This window comes from Lampetra fluviatilis, chromosome 53, assembly GCF_964198595.1.
Source record: "Lampetra fluviatilis chromosome 53, kcLamFluv1.1, whole genome shotgun sequence".
NCBI classification, from domain to species: Eukaryota; Metazoa; Chordata; class Hyperoartia; order Petromyzontiformes; family Petromyzontidae; genus Lampetra; species Lampetra fluviatilis.
This window is the reverse complement of record NC_136327.1, coordinates 9,802,520-9,823,849: the sequence shown is the minus strand read 5'-3', so window position 1 is coordinate 9,823,849 and position 21,330 is coordinate 9,802,520. Positions and strand designations below refer to the sequence as shown.

General features: G+C 49.5%; 1 protein-coding gene across 1 annotated transcript in view; it reads right to left on the bottom strand.

The window, feature by feature from the left end:
* Positions 1-21,330, bottom strand: part of ME2 (malic enzyme 2) — a 76,141-nt gene that overhangs the window by 17,597 nt on the left and 37,214 nt on the right. Inside the window, exons 7-12 of the mRNA XM_078879382.1 lie at positions 17,770-17,873; positions 17,225-17,334; positions 16,922-17,019; positions 16,400-16,513; positions 7,919-8,033; positions 7,504-7,646 (exon numbers count right to left, since the gene is read on the bottom strand). Of these exons, the coding sequence (XP_078735508.1) occupies positions 7,504-7,646; positions 7,919-8,033; positions 16,400-16,513; positions 16,922-17,019; positions 17,225-17,334; positions 17,770-17,873 (684 nt within the window). The remainder of the gene's footprint in view (positions 1-7,503; positions 7,647-7,918; positions 8,034-16,399; positions 16,514-16,921; positions 17,020-17,224; positions 17,335-17,769; positions 17,874-21,330) is intronic.

Below are 21,330 nucleotides of genomic sequence, written 5' to 3'. Positions count from 1 at the left end.
ATGCCCCCACTGAAGACGAACATCCGTGGAGGGATGCAGGCAAGGCCGATGACTCAGATGCCTTCTATGACCTCCTGTCACAGGTGCTAGCTAAAGTGGCCCCTGAGGATAGTAATTTTGTTGAGTGACTTCGATGCCTGAGTTGGTCATGCTGCTGGCACCTGGTCTGGAGTGATTGGAAGGCATGGGCCAGATCAACTCAATAACAACGACAGGAGGCTGCTATATTTTGTGCAGCCCATGGGTTTGTAATTACCAACATGCTGTTCCGGCATCGGTGCATCCACATAACATCATGGATGCATGCCGGGTCCAAGCAAGAACATCTGCTGGACTACATAGTGACGGAACAGCGGATGCGGGCCCATGTCCTTGACACCAGTGGAGCTGATCTGCCCACTGGCCATCGACTTGTCATCTGGAAGATGCGCTGCCATTATTCTACTCCAGTGGTGGGTGTACACCCAGGACCCCATTCAAACCCTTAGTGGCATGGTCTCAGCTAGCGGATGAAAGTTGCAAGTGAGAATTTAATCATCGCTTGCGGCTGGAGTTGGCATCGTCCCCCACTCCTCCTGATGTAGAGGGGAAATGGGCGAGGGTTAGAACTGTGGCTCATGCAGCTGCAATGGCTGCTTTGGGTACACGGTCCAGACCTCACCAGAGACCCTGGCTGACAGAGGAGGTGTTCAAGCTGGTTGAGAAAAAGCGACAAGCCCACTCTCATCGGCTACAGCATCCCACGTCGGAGAATGAGGAGGCTTACCGCAGCCTTCGCTCGGAGGTTCGGAGAGCCGTGATCACAAATCGCTCTTTAATTCCATCAAAAAAGTAACCTGCAGCGCCACACCTATTACCATCGTTAGGGGAAGGAACGGTGATCCAATCTCTGACCCCCAGGAACAGGTTTTCAGATTTGCTGCGCATTTGTGTGAGGTCCTGGGGGAGGGGATATCCCTCAGCCAGGAAAATAACTTGGGACAAAGTGGGGATGACCTAGCCGAGGCTGCGGTGCCTCAAATATTGGAAGAAGTCACCCTCTGCGAGTGGCTGGCTGAGGTGCCATCTGTTGAGGAAGTACTGAAGGCGATCCGGAGTCTGAGACCAGGAAAGGCACCGGGCAGAGATGATCTCCCAAGCGAAATGCTGAGGGAGGGTGGCGTTTGTGCACAGACTGCCCTACATGACATCATAACAACAGTCTGGACCACTGGACGGGTTCCGCTGGACTGGAAGGATGCCCTGGTAGTCCCCCTCTTTAAGAAGGGGGACCGCACAGACTGGAACAACTACAGGGGCATCTCACTCCTCAGTGTGCCAGGAAAGCTCCTGGCAAGGATTATTCAGCATCGCCTTGTTAGGCACACTGAGGAGAGGCTTGCGGAGCCCCAATGCGGTTTCAGGAAAGGACGGTCCTGCACAGATGCCATATTTTCTGTCCGTCTGCTACAGCAGAGGTGTAGGGAATTCCAACAAGACCTACATCTCCGCTTTATTGGAGATGTAGGTCAGTAGGCCTGGGCTCTGGGTTGTTCTTCATGCTTTTGGGGTCCCTGACCATCTGCTCACGATCATTAAGGACCTTCATATGATGGTGAGAGGGCCTGGGTAAAACTACGTGGCCGCGAGTAGGAGCCATTCCCTGTACACCTTGGGATGCGATAGGGATGTCCTCTGGCTCCCACATTATGTAACATCTATTTCGACCACGTAGTTCGTGAATGAAGCCTTCAATAGCTGTACCGGAGGAATTTCCATCTGGTACAGATACAATGGGAGGCTGATCGATGCCCGGGTGAAGTCAAGAGATGGCTCCCTATTGCTCAACCATGTTATGTATGCCGATGATCTGGTAATTGCTGCTCACTCAGAGGAAGAGTTGTAGGCGCTGCTGCTGAACCTGGAGCTTGCCACTAAGAGGTGGGGCCTTACCATCAGCCCCACCAAAACTAAGCACCTGCATGGGTATTTTGTACCATCGGGCACTCCACCCCCACAACTCCCAATTGGTGATAGGGCAGTTGTGTAGAGAGTGGAGAGTTTCCCATACCTGGGCAGTATGCTCATGACTGGCTCTGGTTTAACAGCAGAGGTCTCACTCCGAATCAGTCGAGCGGCATTATCTTTTCATCGGTTGCGTAACGCTGTTTGGAAGCTACCTGGTCTGTCGCTCCGCACGAAGCTTCAGGTCTTCTCGGCCACAGTCATTCCCTCCCTTCTCTACGCTTGCGAAATGTGGACCCCCCTAATGGAACATCTTTGCCGGTTAGAAACATTTAGGCTGGCCTGCCTAAGATTCATCCTGAGTTTAACCAGGCTGAATTAGCTCACAAATCCTTTAAAGATGTGAACAAAGTCCCATCGGTGAGCTCCTCCGGCAGGCAAGGCTGCGTTGGCTGGGTCATGTAGCCCGTATGCCCAGCCACCAGGATGTGGAGCTGAGTTGACTTGCCGATGACTGGTAACAGCGGTGTCAAGATCGGTCTCCCACCCACCCCCTCGTGTCATGCCGGCCTTCATAGGTGCTCGCTAACAGCACTTCATACCAGCAGTCTGTTAAGGCTACTGGGGGGATATTTATCTTTTGTACGTCTGTGAGTGGTATGCATGTGTGCATATGTCTAGGAGCATGTGTGTGCATATGTTTGTGAGCACATGTGCATTGTGGCTGTGAGGAAACGCCATGAGGACCGATTCCAATTGGTGCTTCCCCTCACGGTGCTCGTAGCTATCGCAGCGGCAAACGGGGAGGGCTCTGGACAGTGCAAGGGGCTTGTGGCGCCTTCACATTCAACTAAATGACCACTAAAACATGTGACAAATATCAATCTAAGCTTGTGCTGGAGGCCCCGGGAGGACAGGCATCTATCACATCTCCTGGTCAAATCCCATTTGAACGAGCCAGGATACCGTACCCGTACCCTCGGAGTATGAGCTAGTGATTGCTGTCCACTCTGAATAAGGAGCTGGAGATGTGACTGCTGAACCAGGATCATGCTGCTAAGAGATGGGAGATTGGAGAAATTTCCATATCTGGGCAGTGTGCTTATAACTAGCTCCGGTTTGGCAGATGAGTTCTCGCTCTGAATCATTTTAGCAGCATTATCTTTTCATTAGCTGCGTAATGCTGTGTGGAAGCTACCTCGCCTGTCGCAACATATTAAGCTCTGGATGTTCTCAACCACACTCCCTTCTATGCTTGTGAAACATGGAGCCATTTAAAGGAATTTCTGCACTGGTTTGAAACATTTAGTCTGGCCTGCCTACAATAATTCCTGGGTTTAACGAGACTGAATTGTTTGAGCTCACAGATCCTTGAAAGATCTGGAGACAGTCCCATGAGTGAGCTCCTCCGTCAGGGGAGGCGATGTTGTCTGGGTCATATAGCCCGCATGACCAGCTACCGCATGCCCAAGCAGCTTCTGTTTGGCCGGATAGATCAGGTTAAATTGGTGTAGCACGGGCTATAGAAAAGATGGACTGATGTGGTACGGAAGGATGTGGAGCTGATTGGACTTGCCAATGACTGGTACCAGCGGTGTCAAGATCGGTCTCTGTGGACAAGGTTCGTGAAGAATGCTACTGGATAGTTGGAGGCAGTCGCCTTTCAGCAACAACGGGGGGCAGAGGAGTGGCGCTCATAACAACGACCAGAGCACCGAGCAGCTAAAACGCAGAAAGTTAGCACAGTGGGGAGCCCAGCTGGTGTACAATCACTCCCCGCTCAACGTCGGGTTTGTGTTCCTGGAAAATTTTAGTTTAAGTGAAATAACATGAAGTGAATCTTGACTTTTTGGGTCTTTCGGTAAAGCCATGTAGATAGAAAAAACAATACAATATCACGACGTTTCGATCGCAAAACAAGCAATCATCTTCAGGTGAAAAAAATAGGGGAAATCTGCCGAGGCAGGCTGTTTATAAAGGTTTAGAGATGGGCGGGCAGCTAATGCCAATGTGGCAGAGGTACTACGGAGCTGTGGGGGGTGGCCATTGTATTGTGAGAGATTAGCATGTCAATGTAAGAAATTTGAAGCTCGGCAAGAGCTCGGACAGTGCAGTGGCCACATGGAGGTGGAAGAGAATGGCAAGCCGCCATTTACTAACACAGCTAACGGTGGCTGTGTTAGACACCTATTAGCAACATCAGCAAGGATGAGCGCCTTGAACTCTCCCAACTAAAAAAAGATAGATGACATCGTCATCCTCTCAGCCGGCAAGGGCAATGCCACTGTGATCTTGGACAAAACCACATACAATAACAAAATTCAGGACCCACTAATGATGGCAGCTATACAAAAATCAATAGAGATCCTACCAACCGCCTGGTTACAAAAACCAACAACATCATCACCGATTCGACATCTTTAATCGAACCAACCAAGCGGCTTGCCTTAAAACCCTCTGCTACTAGACCACCCAGATTGTATGGCTTACCAAAAATCCGTAAAAAAGGCACACTACTCCGCCCTACCGTCTCCACCATTGGCTCACCCACCTACAAACTGGCCAAATTTCTGTCTGAGACCTTGCAACCATTCACTGGTAAGACCACTTCAGCTGTACTTAACTCAGCCCACTTTATATCTTCAAATAAGGACATCTCACTATTTCCAGGTGATTTGCTTGTCAGTTTCGATGTGGTATCTTTGTTTATCCAAGTTCATGTGCCTGACACCATTGCAATCATTGAAGATTTGGTCCAACAAGGATTGAATGCTGATGTACCAGCCCTGGTTAGACACTGCCTCACCAACACTTACTTTACCTGGAATGGAACGTTCAAAAAACAAGTTGAAGGTACCCCTATGAGTTCTCCCTTATCTCCAGTTGTAGCCAATGTTTTAATGGAGAAATTTGAGACAGATGCTATCCAGGCATCCATCCTACATCCTTCCTTGTGGAAGAGATACGTTGATGATACGTTCGTCATCTGGCCACATGGCCTACCAGCTCTGGACAAATTCTTCAACCACATCAATTCCATACACCCAGCTATCAAATTCACCATGGAGGTGGAAAAGAATGACAAGTTACCATTCTTGGATGCTTTAATCGAAAAGAGACCTGATGGCTCAATGGTACACTCTGTCTACAGGAAAGCCACCCATACGGATGCTTACCTAAAACCTGACTCCCACTACCATCCATCCCAGCAGAATTCCCTCATCAAAACTCTACACCGCAAAGCTCGTTGTATTTCCGACCATCACCACCAAGCCAGTGAACTAGAGCACGTACACCAAGCCCTCAAGAGGAATGGATATTCGGAGTACACAATCCGTAAAGCTATCAACCAAACCGTGGGGAGAGAACCATCTGAGGACCCAATCAAAACCATCACCTTGCCATACATAGCAGGGGTCACCAAAAATATTTACAAAATCATGAGCAAACACAAGATCCAGGTACGATTCAACACAGTACATAAAATTCGTGATTTGATCCCCTCTGTGAAGGATGCGATCCCTGGCATGCATTACCCCGGTGTCTACAAACTCAGCTGCATCTGTGGCAGCAGTTACATTTGGGAAACTAAGCGACATTTCTCGGACTGTGTTCGTGAACACAAGGCAGATCTGAAACACGGTAGGACCAATACCTTGGCCGTGGCTGATAATTGTTTTAACGCTTTGGGCACATGCGAAATTGATTTTGGCAAGACGAAGGTACTCTGCAAACCCACTGGCTATCAACAAAGATTTGTTAATGAAGCCATCCAGATATATAAACACAGACACAATTTAAACCGAGAAGATGGGTACAAACTGAGCAATCATTGGAAGGACGTTATTAACCAGGTAAAGTTATAACTGGCTGTGATGTTCCCTATCTTACCTACCTATGTTAACAGTTATTTTCGACTCTCTTGAGTTACATTCACTAACACAGTCACCATTAGCTGTGTTAGTAAATAGCGGCTTTCAACTCTTTTCCACCTCCATGTGGCCAGTGCGCTGTCCGAGCTCTCGCTAAACTTACATTTACAAGCAAATTTCTTACATTGACATGCTAATCTCTCACAATACAATGGCCACCCCCCACAGCTCCGTAGTACCTCTTCCACATTGGCATTAGCTGCCCCACCCATCTCTAAAGCATTTGTAAATAGCTCTTTAATTGGTGTAGACCTACTGCAGGTTACGGAGACCTCTCCTACATTAACATTAGCTGCCCCGCTCATCTCTAAACCTTTATAAACAGCCTGCCTCGGCAGATTTCCCCGTCTTTTTTCACCTGAAGATGATTGCTTGTGTTGCTATCGAAACATCGTGATATTGTATTATTTTTTATATCTACGTGGCTTTACCGAAAGACCTAAGAAAACGTCAAGTGAAACATATTTTCCCGTAATAACCAATGTAAATAGCGGAGGTTATGTTCCTGGAGAAAAGGTTAGGTTAGATAAAAGGTTAGGTTAGGTTAACACTCACCAGTGATGGTTGTGCAGCTTTCTAGAGGTAGAGTGAGGTGTTGGGAGTCACAGGGACACATGCAATGACTGTTGCACGGCTTTCTTGTTTTCTAGGTCGAGTTGCTTATATTTATTGCAAAGTATTGCTTGTTTTCCTGCACACTTGAGCACTGTGCTACCTTATTGCATCATCCTCACTAAAACTATCCTACGCCTTGTTGAAAGTGAGGGGCAGCTTTGAAAGCTACAATGACACCATGATTCACCACCCTCGGCCTTTAAAGTCCTCAAACAAACTGCCTGCCTTTGTCTAGATCACCAGTAAACGGAGAGGAATGTGTCACTGATCTTGATCAATCCACACTGATAAATAGGTGCTCCATATCTCCTACTGAAAAGTGGCATGAACGATAATAAATTTGTTTGCAAAGTGATCACCTTCATGGCACTTGAAGCAGAAGGATAACTTGGTGAAGGATGCAGCAATAAATAACCTCCCTAAATCAAAACCAAAACAGTCCACAATGAACTGAGATGAGGGTATGCGGCGGCGTGTCATAAAATTCTGTGTACCATATCGTACCGCTCAATCACGCAGCTCAAGAAGGAAGAATTTACCATACAGTATGGCCACACTGGGCCGGCAGGGGGCGTTGCCTAGCAACATATGTGCCATGCTGCCGGTTCATTTTCCGCAGTGGAAAGGAGTTGCCCATCGGCAATGATGTTCGAGCGATACCAAGCAACGTTAAATGCATATGTGGGTCGTAATTCATCGGCGACTTTGTAGAAAAACAACATTAAACAGGCCTACGTTAAGCGAGGACCGACTGCATCTGCCAGTCACCTCAGTCAGTCAACCCATGGCACGTGGGCCTGTTTAATGACCTGCTGTCAGCAGGCCCACCTAGAATAGCACCTAGAATAGCACAAGCACCATGGTGACGTCACTGCCACTTATTGGCAATGGGTGATTGTAGTTGTCTTTTGTTTGTATACGGACTACATTCGTGAGCATGTGTGTTTATGTGAGCATAATTCTGTGAGCCTGCGTGTGCATATTATGTTTGTGAGCATGTGCGTGCGCATACGTCTGTAAGAGTGTAGGCCTCCTCGGCTGTGCACTCCGCCTGTGTCGTGGGGTTGCTGAGCGCGAAGATGATTGGCCGCTCGTTCAGCGCTGCCATTGCGCGGATGACATCCGGCGTGAAGAGCCGCCCGGCACCGGCCACTCCTGCCAACGCGAGGATGAGGACAAGGGCACGATGGGAGGTGGGAAAAGACAGCAGGTGAGGTGAAGGTGGCCAGGCAGGTGGGCAGGTGAGCGAGCAAGCGGGAGGATGAGCGGGCGGGTGAGCGGGAGGGCGAGTGGGGGGGGGGTCAGGTCAGCAGGATGATGAGCGAGCAGGTGAGCATTCGAGCAGGAGGGTTTGTGGGCAGGTGAGCGGGAGAGTCAACGGGCCTGTTTTGTTGCGGTGAGCGTGGGGCCGTCTGTACGACCATTACCGATGATAGCCGTTGGCTTCAGCTGCTGTACCGCATCCAGGAAGGAGGTGACCGGCTGAGGGGGTGGCGCGTGGGCAAACAGCTCCTGGTTATGGTCGATGCCGGCTGCTCGGCCCTGAGGGCGTGCAGAGGACGGACACAGTACGGTCACACGACAGGACACGCATAGGTTAAGAAGCAGGCATGTCGTTGGTCACACAATAAACACATGGTGGTCACGTCATGGGTCACACTGCAAAGGCTCAGCAGTCACATGATGGTCGTGGGATTAAATGTGGCAATCACACGTGTGTCATGTGACGGTCACGTGACGGGAACACTCAATGGACACACAATGGATAAACATGCATGAAGGACCTGTGTAGAGGACAATGGATGTGTCACAGATACTCTGAGATCATAGGGTGGACAGGTGTCTGGGTGGATCAGAGGCCAGAGCACTGAGCCAGCACCATATCCTGGGTTTGAATCCAGGCAGTTGCTGCTACTGCCTGTGATTGAACTGAGCTGTCAACTACAGGAATACCTTGGTTAACGGAGCCTCTGGCAACGAAGCTCCTTTATAACGAAGTCAACTTAACACGATTTCACACAATTTTTGTGGAATTTTCCAGAAGCGGAATTTTTCACCATGTTCCCGTGTACAGTACAGTACCCAAGCATGAGGCAATACAAGCGTCGCAGGCAGCGAGCAGCAGCAGCGAGCCACCCCACTCAGTCTTTGTTCCGCCTCATGCTAGCTCAGACATGCGCGCGGTTAATATCGCAATTCTATACATTTGCATTTACATTCGTGATGGCTGGTAAAGGTGAGAAACGTGGTGGTGATGCTTCTAGTGGTAGTATAAGTTAGAAAAGAATAAAAGTGGTAACATGAGAGCAAAAACTTGATGTGCTTAAGCGTTATGAGAACAATGAGCGCACATTGTAATATTGTCCGTGCTACTGGCTTGCATGATGGTACACTGCGAACCATCCGACGGAATTTATAATTGCAGGTTTAAAACCTGAACAAGATAAATGTGTTATTTATGTACAAAAACGTTCGAATTTGTTAAAAGTGTTAACTAAACTGATCCGTTTTTCATTCTTACACTTTTTCGCTCTCTCTCCACTCCACCCATCACAACTCACAAGCGCAGACGACAGTATTCTTTACTTTAGGTTACCTTCATCATTGTTTCTTTTCTTTTTAAATGTTATTCGTGCATAAAATATACATAAAAAAGGAAATAATGAAAGCACTAACCAAAGTATAGTCATAATAAATTAATAAAAATGATACATTTGTCGATCGAGTTTGGGGGCTTGGAACGCAACTCCCCCTTTTTACATATATTTTTTGTGGGATAGGAGTGCTCAATTAACACTATTTTACCTTCCACAAAGATTTTCAAGAACGCATTTATCGATTTAATCGGGGACTACCTGTACTGTATGTTATTCGGTGTTTAGTTAATAAACAGGCTAATTAGTTAAGCTACGATGAGTCTGACCGCGTCCGCGGTTCCTCGAGCCCCCTATTTCCCTTAGGCCCCTATACTTTAAGAACCGTGGGTTTGTCTACCGCAGCCTTTTCCAGGAACCTAACCCCCTGCGGTTGGGAAAGGATTTCTGTATTTGAATGTAATACCTTTGTTGTAATATGAAAGTGTGTTTTGCTGTGTATTAAAATGCAAGTGTATAGTGTTGTAACGTTAATGTACCATACTGTTCTATATGCGTGAGCTTGTACATAGCTGTTGGACAACAATAAACTATTTTTATACTCTTTGGGTCTTTCGGTAATTTCATGTAGATAGAAAAATAATAAATAATAAATCACGGCGTTTCGATCGCAACACTAGCAATCGTCTTGAGGTGAAAAAATACAGCACGCGGACTGCTGAGGCATGAAGAAATATAGCGAGAGAGCTACTGCAGCCAAAGTTTATATAGGTTTGAGATGGGTACAACCCAAGGGTAAGTGGGCGGGGCTAGAGATGGAATTTGCAAGTAAATGTAAGATCGCAGAACTAGGTATACCTCGGTTATTGTGTTGCTAGAGATTAGCATGTATTGCTCGAGATTAGAGATTAGCATGTCAATGTGAGACGGCTCCCGCAGCAGCGGCTGTGTTAATGAGAGACATTCAGCCTATTAAACGAGCCCCACCACCGCATCGAGGAAAAGGGAGCAGCAGCTATATTAGTGAGACATTTAGCCTGTTAATGTAAAGGCATTTAACAAGGTAATGTAACTCAGAGAGTCAGAAATAACTGCTAACATAGGCAGGTAGGATGGAAGCATCACAGCCAGTTATGACTTCACCTGGTTAATAACGTCCTTTCAATGATTGCTCAGTTTGTACCCATATTCCTCGGTTGAAATTGTGTCTGTGTTTATATATCTGGACGGCTTCATGAACAAATCTTTGTTGATAGCCAGTGGGTTTGCAGAGTACCTTCGTCTTGCCAAAATCAATTTCGCATGTGCCCAAAGCGTTAAAACAATTATCAGCCACGGCAGAGGTGTAGGTCCTACCGTGTTTCAGATCTGCCTTGTGTTCGCGAACACGGTCCGAGACATGTCGCCTACTTTCCCCCATGTAACTACTGCCGCAGGCACAGCTTAGTTTGTAGACACCGGGGTATTGCATGTGCAGGGGTGATTGTCACTCACCATTCAACAGCCCTGTAGTTCCACTTATTGTCAATAGAGTGCAGAGGCGTTACCTCGCCAGGGCAAATGCCCATGGGCCAGAAAGAGGCCAACGGCGGATCCCAGTAAACGGATCCTGGGACACATTCCCCAGGCCCCCGGGTGGGGGGGAACGGGGGAATGATGTCACCTTCCCGGATCGCCCAGTGTTCCAGAACGAGGGCATGGCTAGGGCGGAGCAAGCCACGAACGAGTATATAAGCCAGAGCACTCAGAGCTCTGGCTCAGTTATCTGCAAACTGAAGACCGGGCTGGAGAATAGGACCCTGGACCCCAAGATCCGCAGTCCTTCTAAGGGCCGGATTTCAGTGAGGCCAGTGGTCAGGACCCACGGACCAGGAGGTCAGGGTCAGTTAGCCTCCCCTAGGTCCCAGCCGGAGGATGATAGGGAGCGGGTTACCAGTGTTAGGTCCCGCATAGTTCGGAGGCCATAGCTCCCTAGGTATCGGGTGAAGGGACCGATATACCCTTCATGATAGGGACCCTGTAGTAAAGACAAAAAACAACGTGTTGCCTCATAAGAAGTTTATTCGTCAGTATTTACCACACTACACATGTCAGGGATCACATCCTTCACAGATGGGATCAGATCACAAATTATATGTACTGTGTTGAATCGGACCTAGATCTGGTTTGCTCATGATTTTGGAAATATTTTTGGTGACCCCTGCTATGTGTAATAAAAGACTCGGACGCTTCTCTCTGTCCTGTGTCCTTTATTTGGGTTCGATCTCTTTTCCCTCACGGTACTCCCCTATAGACTCTCCACTCTGCAGCCCCAGGCTGCTGTCGCTCACGTAGCCCAAACTCCCTCCTAGCAGCCCCGCTGCTGTCACGTCGTGCAGACCCCTGCTGCCCGACTCCTCCCTTGCAGACCCGCTGCTCTCTGCAGCCTCCTCGCTGCTCCTCCTGCTCCGGGGTCGGTCACCGTTGGCCGACGGTGCCGATCCTCGTGGCTCGGGTGTGTGGCGACCTCGCCACTCTCTCCTCACCCTTCGCCCTGCGTGGCCTCTCACTTTCCCAGTCCCCGATCACTCCCGACTGCTTCCGGTTACCCCCCTTATAGACCCTTACCCTCTCCCCCACGTGACGTAACTCCTCCCCCCATGACGTCACTTCCGGGAGGTCGTTTACGCCCGCATTACATATGTATGACAAGGTGATGGTTTTGATTGGGTCCTCAGGTGGTTCTCTCCCCACGGTTGGGGTGACAGCTTTACGGATTGTGCAATCCGCATATCCATTCATCTTGAGGGCTTGGTGTACGTGCTCCAGTTCACTGGCTAGGTGGTGATGGTCGTAAATGCAACAAGCTCCATGGTGTAAAGTTTTGATGAGGGAATTCTTCTGGGCTGGATGGTGGTGGGAGTCAGGTCTTAGATAGGCATCCATGTGGGTGGCTTTCCTGTAGACAGTGTCCCAATGAGCCATCTGGTCTCTTTTCGATTAAAATATCCAAGAATGGTAACTTGCCATCCTTTTCCATTTCCGTGGTGAATTGGATGGCTGGGTGTATGGAATTGATGTGGTTGAAGAATTGGTTCAGAGCTGGCAGGTCATGTGGCCAGATGACGAACGTGTCATCGACATATCTCTTCCACAAGGAAGGACGTAGGATGGATGTCTGGATGGCATCTGTCTCAAAATTTTCCATGAAAACATTTGCTACCACTGGAGATAAGGGAGAACCCATTGGGGTAACTTCAACTTGCTTGTAGAATGTACCATTCCAGGTGAAGTGTTGGTGAGGCAGTGTCTCACCAGGGCTGGTACAAATAAACTATTTTATTTCACAAGATAAGGCACACTGAGCTACATAGCTCTTTTTCAGAAGTGACCTGGTCACAAATGATAGCTCATTAAAGTTGCTTATCAAGTATAAATTTATATCAATTAAATACTCTAAGTAAGTATAAGTGTAAGTATGGAGAGGAAAACTGGAGGACCTGGAGAAAAATTCATGTGACCACAGGGAGAACATTGAAATTCCAAATATACAGGCATCAGGGTCGGGATCAAACCCACGACCTCCTGTATACCAGGTGAGGTAGTTAACATCTCATCACCGTGGCGCCCCTCAAGGAGAGTCCAGGCTGTGTGTTGCAGCAACATGGGAAGGCCACACCTGCAAGCAGCTGATTTTAGCTACAAATAAATAAAATAAAGAGTATAAAACGATTGTGGTATAAAGTAAAAAAACAATTATACATCACAAATAAAATAGAATAAAGGTAATAAAATACACAGGAGTAGCAATAAAAACGTGCCCGTGTCCCCTGCTGAACTGGCGTAAGCCCCCTCCTTCTGTACCTTCTGGAGCACCCTGGGTACCAGGGGAAAAGCAGACAAACAATAGGTCCGACCCTGCCCCCATGGCCATGTCACTGCATCCATGGCGAAAGCGCAGGGCCAAAGGTAGTGCAACGCATAATCGGGCAGCTTTGCATTGTTCACAGCAACCCAGTCGGTGGCAGGCAACCAGAAGCGGCTAACGCGTGGACCAAAAACCACCGGGTGTAGAGACCATTCACCAGGATCTATTGACTACCTGCTTAGCCGCTTGCCCGAGACGACTAAGCGCAGCTGAATCAGCACTGAACAAATTGTGCGGAGATCGAGGACATTGATGCTGGAGGGGTATTTGTCTGCAGGAGCCCCTGCACTGCCTAAGGCTCAGAGAATGCGCCCCAGCTGAGCAGGCAGGCGTTCGTCTCGACCACGAGCTGCTCATTGAAGAAGCCCAGAGGCTCCCTCTGGTTGAGATCGGCTGCAAGGGCCCAATAGTGGAGGTCCCTGATTTTGTCTGGAGGGCCACAAAATGGCCCATAGTGCCCAAGACAGGGTCCCTTTGGTACACTGAGATCCCTGGATGAATTGCGCCTTATAAATGTCAATTGTTATTATTCTTGAGCAAAAAGACCATGTAGGGCTCACACGCGTAGACAAACCAAGGGAGGACGTCGACCGTGATGCTGGCCGACGAGCACCAGAAAAGACCGGGCTGGGCCACCATTAGTGGAAAATAGAAAAACGACCAGACCGGGCATAGTGGCTATCTTCTCGGGTGTCATGAAAGCCCGAGTCTGGACAATGTCGAGAATAGCGCTCAGTTGCTCGAGTCATTGCGAGGGGGACAAAAGACAATTAGCCCCATTGAACGTAAGGCCGAAGAGAACGATGCGGAAACGCCAGTGACGACCCATCATGCAAAAGCGCATAAAGCAGTGGTGGCCGGCAAGAATGGCCTAAGCATCATTGACAGCCCAAATCTTCACAATCGCCCGTGTGTCGGCCAACCTTGACACCTCTGTTTCCAAGGCCAGTGTCAATGCAGGGGCCTGTGGTGTACTGGAGTTGACCCAGAGAGGCCCGCGGAGATGACCATGGAACTCCCAACACACAGCCTCATTCCAAGAAGCCAAGGACCTACTTGTCCTGAGTGGAGAATGAGAGAAACGACCCACTTGCTGGTAAGGCACTGGAGCTACTAGCGCCTCAGGGCCCCCCTCACTGTTGGAGGACAGGGGGACAAGAGGACTTGTCATAGCCACCTGAGAAGCAAACTCGACCCCTGGGTTTCCCTGTCAAAGGCCCGACCCCTCCAGAAGGGCTGACCCCCTCTTTGACCAGACTGGTGGGCATAGGGCTAAATGTAGGACTGGGTACTATGAAAAAACTAGGTAGGCCATGGCCTTCTCCAGCTGCTCACTCTCCTTGAGGGCACGGGCCTCCTGGGTGTTTTTTTCCCAAAAAGGAACCGACCCTCAAGCCAGTGAGGCCTTCATAGTCTGCAGCGTGTACAAAAGAGAACAAATGGCAGTCATCACGACAACCATATCCATTCCAATTAACCAGGTAAAGGCCAGCTTAATAATTGACCTTAGACTTAAAACTGACAATGTTTCCTTGTATGTTACATACACCGTGGCCTGGACAGACAGAGAGACTGCCTTCTGAGCCTCCTTGTTAAGCAGGGCTGTCCACCGAGTCAGGAAGAACCAAAGAGAGGTATTCCCAGGCAGCGTGCTTATGAGGCAAAATGTGGCAGAACCACTAATAGCTGCTCGCGCTGGTCCTCAGACACAGCATAGCTCCAGTCCACTGATTTCAGCGACCGTAAAGCATCTAATCGGAAGTTCAGCAGAGGCAGAGGGACATAAAGGGGGGAAGTTTGTTTCTTCCTCTCCTTGTCTTTTTTGGACTTGCCCTCCGTAACCACTGAACTCAGGAGCCACAAGCCCTACGGATAAAGTGGTGGATATAAAAATCCCCCCCAGTCTCAAAGGCTGAGGAAGATGAGGCTGAACCTTCCTGCGAATCGGAGTTCCCCAGGAATTGTTATTTTTTATGGTTCAAAAAATATATCTTTTGTAATTATAATTATTACAAGGAGCCTCAGAATCACTATTTGGTGGGATTTTGCATGAATGATGCAATAAATATTTTAAAAAAATTTTTATCATACCTATCTGAAGAAAAAGAAATCCCTTGCCTTGAAGATTAAACTTTAGCCTTAGCCTTCATCTTCCTAGCCCGACTGCCCCCGAGGCTTCTCTGCGATTATTTTTCTTACGTGCATTTTTTTCTCATTATTTATGTATTCCTTTTTTTTGATAATTAGTGGGGTTTTATTTTTTTATTTTTTGTATGAAACTGGATAATGTATGCGCAGTGTTGTGGGATGAGATTGCATGAATGATGCAGTATAAAAGCAAATTATAATTATTATTACCCGGAAGGGTGCCTGTGGTGCTTGGACTTGGTCCTGGGGAGGCAACCCGGACAGGGCTGCCCTAAACCTGGCCTCCACAAGTACAAGCTCGAAAAGAAATCCATCCCAGTCAAGATTAGATGGCTGCTCAGACCAGGGTCTTCTGAGTCGCCCTGGGGGAACCTCTTTCTCCAACCCTGCGCAGGAGTAATGCTGGGTCGGGAATTCCTCAGGTGCATCTTGGAGGGGCTCCTCAAGGCCTACTTATCCTGGGCCTGGCTCTTGAGACTAATTTGGTCGAGAGATCACGGTACAGTCAGTTCAGTAGGGTAGAGTATCGGGGTCAAAGACCACAATAGTGCAGGTACTGTAACCGATAAATTATGGCGAACACAGAATATCGCGGTTAAATGAGCACTGCAACCTGCAGTGTATCGCGGCCACAATCACCGTAGAACTGCAGGTTTTCCCAATGCGGGGCTAGTGTACAGAACGGGGCTTCCGCATGGAGTTTTTACATAATATATATCTTGTACTGGCGCAGATATGGAATGTTTATTCCTTAAGAACAGTTTGAGTCTGGCGGTAGCCACTGAGTGAACAATGTTTGTTTAACACTTAAATTTTGGCTCTATTTAAGCTCTGAGAAAATGTATAAAAGTCTGGACAATTATGCCGGCACACAATGGCCAACTCCCCTTCGAATTACATCACAGGCACAGCCATCACCGCCGCCGGTCGATGTCCCTCGACGCCGATGACAGGAATGGTGGCACAAGGCCAGATCCCAGAGGTGGGGAGTGGTAGTGGGGGGGGGACGGTGGGGGGTGTGGGTACTCGTGCCCTGGATGTCATCGTTGAAGGTGCAGTATATCTCGCGGTATTTGCGCATGAGGCGGACTCTGCATAGCATCCTAAGTTTAAAGCAGGCCCGTCAAGATTCAAACCGGGCAATGTCGCCACCCATGATGAAGCTTGCAAAGATCACGAGACCACTCAATGGACATTCACGGTAATTGGCCTCGCGCCACGGGAGCTCTGCTGAGCGCAGAAGAGTGTGCAGCCCTCACCTTGACCATGAGGCCGTGCTTGTCGTACATCCACACCTGCCCGTATGCATCCACGGGTGGCACGCCCTGCTCCGTGAGCGCCATAACGATTAGATTTGCGATGCCGGTGGCCGCCTGTGCGAGATGAGGGGAGGAGGGAACGAGCACCCGTGTGAGAGAGCATAGGCTCGTGAAGGACGACGCTACTGGGCAGTTGGGAGGCAGCTGCCCTCTAACACCAACAGAGGACAGAGGAGCGAAACTACTAACAACGAGCATAGTGCTGGGTGACTAAAACGCAGCAAGTTGGCAAAGTGGGGAGCACAGGTGGTGCATCTGTCAGTCATCTCAGTCAACCCATAGCACCTGTGTCTGTCCCATGACCTCCAGCAGGCCTCCGACACTTCACGTGGCCTCAAAGTGCACGTAGCCTGGCACAAGTGCCGTGGTGACATTACCACAACTTAGCGGCTGTAGCAGTTATATACTGGTTTGTGCATGCTCCCGTTTGTGTGGGTGTTGGTGCGCTGGCCGGCTCCCCACCTCCCCGGCGCCGAGGAAGAGGAAGCGGCTCTGAGACAGCGTTGTCCCCGTCACCTTCTGCGCTGCCAGCATCCCAGCCAGTGCCACTGCTGCCGTTCCTGCACCGCAGGAGGTGGAGAGGGAGTGAGGAGAAGACCGAGTCAGGATCGGCGCACGCCACATACAGCGGCACGCTAGGCACAGCCATCACCGCCGCCGGTCGATGTCCCTCGACGCCGATGACAAGAATGGTGGCACAAGGCCAGGTCCCGGAGGTGGGGAGTGGTAGTGAGGGGGGAACGCTGGGGGTGTGGGTACTCGTGCCCTGGATGTCATCGTTGAAGGTGCAGTATTTCTCGCGATATTTGCGCATGAGGCGGAATGCGTTGTGGTTCCCGAAGTCTTCAAACTGGATCAGGGTGTTGTAGCCGTACCTGCGTGGCACAAGGAAAAGGAGGGAGAGAAGGAAGAGGAGAGTAGGAGGGAGGGGTCCCGCAAGCCGTGTTTCATTAACGAGTCGCTCATTTTGCCACTCACATCTCGGTCAAATGTGTTAGCTTTTGAATGCAGCTCCCCGTCTAACACGGCTCCCGTCCTCCAATATGGCTCCCGCCCTCCAACGCGGCTCCCCCTCTCCAACACAGGTCACTCTGTCCAACACGGCTCCCCCTCTCCAACATGGCGCCCCCTGTCCAACAAAGATTCCCCTGTCTAACACGGCTCCCCCTGTCCCAACACAGAGGTCCCTGTCAAATACGGCTCGACCCTATCCAACACAGATCGCCCTGTCTAATACGGCTCCCCCTGTCCAACCTGGCTCCCGCTGTCCAACAGGGCTCCCCCAGGCAAGTCGCTGTCACGTGACTCACTTCTCGACAACGGCCTCCATGAACTCGTCGATGAGCTCGTCGTAGCACTCCGAGCGGTCGCGCTTCTGGTAGAGCCCCATGTAGAAGGGGTCCTCCAGCAGGGACTGGGGTCACACAAAGGGGTCCTTACAATCAGACAGGGTCCTGGCCATACACACGTGAGGTCCTCACCACACACGCGTGAGGTCCTCACCACACACGCGCGAGGTCCTCACCACACACACACACGAGGTTCTCACCGCATACATACAGGGCCTCACCACACACACGGGGGTGCCTACCACACACACGGGGTCCACACCACGCAGAGGGGTGCTTACCACACAAACACCGGATTCTCACCACACACAAACGGGGAACCACACCACACACACAGGGGTCCTCACCACACACACAGGGGTCTGCAACTTCTTCTCACTTACGTCACTCTAACGCTCCTGTAACCCCTAACCCCAAAACTAGCAACAACCCTAAACCCAACTCCATCCCAAACCCTAACCCCAACTCTAAATCTAATCCCAACTCTATCCCCAACTATAACCGTAACCCCAACTCTGGTACCAATCATCGGCAAATCCAATCAGCTTCACACCCTTTTGTACCACATCAGTCCATCTCTTCTCTAGCCCGTGTCACATCCATTTAGCCCTATCTATCCAGCCAAACAGAAACGGCTTGGGCATGCAGTGGCTGGGCATGCGGGCTACATGACCCAGCCAAGGCAGCCTCGCTTACCGGAGGCGCTCACCGATGGGACTTTTTCCAGATCTTTCAAGGGTCTGTGAACTTCTTACACAATTCAGTTTGGTTAAACCCAGGATGGATCGTAGGCAGATGAGCCTGAATGTTTCAAACCGGCACAGATGTTCCTTTAAAGGGCTCCACATTTCGCAAGCATAAAGGAAGGGCATGACTCTGGTAAAAAAAACCCAGAGCTTTGTATGTAACGACAGGCCAGGTAGCTTCCACAAAATGTTACGCTGCTGAGGAAAATATAATGCCGCTCGATTGATTCGGAGTGAGACATCAGCTGCTAAACCGGAGTTGGCCATAAGCACATTGTCTATTACAGAAAATGATCCACTTTCTCCACAACTGCCCCATCACTCTTGAGGAAGACCGGCGCAGATTTTGTGGACTTGTCATCAACCTACGACATAGTCTGAATAATGGCTTGATGTCAAAGCTTGCAAGGACCATTCCTTGCATCGGGGGTTTACAATTGTTGTCATATATTGACCGCCGACTTCACCGCTGTCGGAATTCTTTATTAATCTTTCTGGTCTGCTAGACTGTGGGTCATTTGGTTCTCACTACATCAACTTTAGTGATCTGAACTGTCCTGGACCGACCGGTACAGTGATCTCGCCGAGATTATCGACAGTCAAAGTTGAACCCAACACGTCATTGGCGAAACATGTCACTCAGAAAATATACTGGATCACATCTTCACATCCACCAATGCCATAGCTGTGACCAACGTAGTTATCGAAGACGTATTTCAGATCACAGTCTCGTGACAGTCCAAAGTGGCATTACCGATTATTCGCCCACCCGTCACAACGATCACATACAGAGATTGCGAACGACTGGATCACGATGCTTTCCATCAGAAGATCCGGTTATCATCGATGTTTATAAATTCTGCATCGACTGTCGATTAATTTGCAGCTCAATTATAAAGTGACATCACTGCTGTTCTTGATGAACTGGTGGCCATCAGAACAAGCACAAAGAGAACGGGGAAAAAAGTGCGTAGTAACTAGCTGTCACCGGATAAAATCGCAGTGAAACATACCCGGAGGAGGCTGAAGTATCTTTGGAAGAAAACTGGTTCTAAGACTGTATAACTCGCTTACACAGCCGCCTGCAGATCTGCCAACCGACTCATTATTGAGTCTCGCAGATCATTCTATGCTCTGCACATCTTAGAGTCGGCTCGCGACCGCTGTGTTCTGCTGTGTGTAGTGAAGGTTCTGCTGCACTCCAATCACCCATCAACTTGTCAAACTGGTCTGTGCACAGTACTTGCAACGTTTTTCACCATTAAAAAAAGCCACGATCAAGACGGTAGTTTCTAACTTGAATGCAATACATTCTCCTGGTCTGCAATATGACTTTGATCAAACTTGAACCAATGCAAAATTCGAGACCCTGGCACCAACGTCAGTGACAAAGGTGTCAATGTTCATCGCACGGCTGCCAAATCATGCTTGCGCCGCCGATTGTCCACCTGTCAAATCTTTCACTCAGCCAGGGCTGTTTTCCAGACTGGTTAAAATTGGCACAGGTGTAGTGACTGTGAATGTCACTGTGTAGTGCTGGGCTTGTGAGGCCACGGCGGATAATGTTGTCATTATGTGGAACCCGGTTACTAGGCGTAGTACCAGCCCTAGCGGGGCTTGGGTGAGCGCTGGTTCGTGCAGAGGCATCACGTACAGTGTGCGGTGCGGGTTCCCGGTGAGGGAGCAAGAGAGAGTGTCAGCCAGTCAGGGATACGGTGGGGCATGATACGCTGGTTGACCTGCCGACACATGACCAGATGATATTGGAGGGGGGCCACCGGTGGACGGGGGCCGCTGGGTGGTCATGTGGTATAGAAGAGCTCTCGGGAGCCTTCGGGAAAGGGCCAGAGAGATGGAGAAGGTGGGCGGGGCGAGAGGCAGAGCCAGCCTCAGCCCGGGCCGATATAACGGGGGCCCCGTGTGGGGCTCGGGGTACTTGACTGTTGGTGAGTGAAGATCCACGTCGGGTTGAAGAAGCCTCGAGCCACGCGGTCCGGGACCCAGCTCGTGGTTCGAACCTGGATAGCGGGACCGTGTCTAGTTCTGCCGTAGCGTGGTTAGATGGGCGTTCAACACCCCAGTGTAGGTTACGTTATGTTGTGTTGAGTTGATGTAATAAATAGTGTTGCTCCCAAGACAATGTCTGCGACTCAGTTGGACTCACTACACAGGTAACACAGCTCCTGACAAAAGTTGGCTTGAGCCATAGTGACCTCGCAAACTATCGCCCGATCTCAAACCTGATTATTATTTCAAGGATCACAGAGCGCCTTTGTCTGAAGCGGTGAATTCCTGATGTCACTGCGACGAGCAGATTCAACCCATTACAGTCGGCCTACACGGAAGTTCCACAGCAATGAGACAGCTCTAATAAAGATCAATGATGACCTCTACAAGATTATGAATGACCGGTACGCCACAGCATTGGTTGGCCTCGATCTCTCAGCAGTCTTCGACATCATCGACCATGAGATACACATCGTGTGGCTAAGGTCAAGGTTCGGTGTATCAGGTATGTTATTGGGGTGGATTGAGTCATACCTACATGGTCGATCACAGATTATCAAGCTGGGTGATGAAGAGACATCGCCTATGCCGTGCCTAGTTGGTGTATCACAGGGGTCCGTCCTCGGGCTCTTTCTATTTTCAACATATCTCCCTGATGGCCGATGTCATCTCATTGCAAGACATCACGTTCCATCGATATGCTGATGATACACAATTGTACACCGCAGTGAAGTCAAAGTTAGATATGGAAAGCCACGGTAATCTTGAA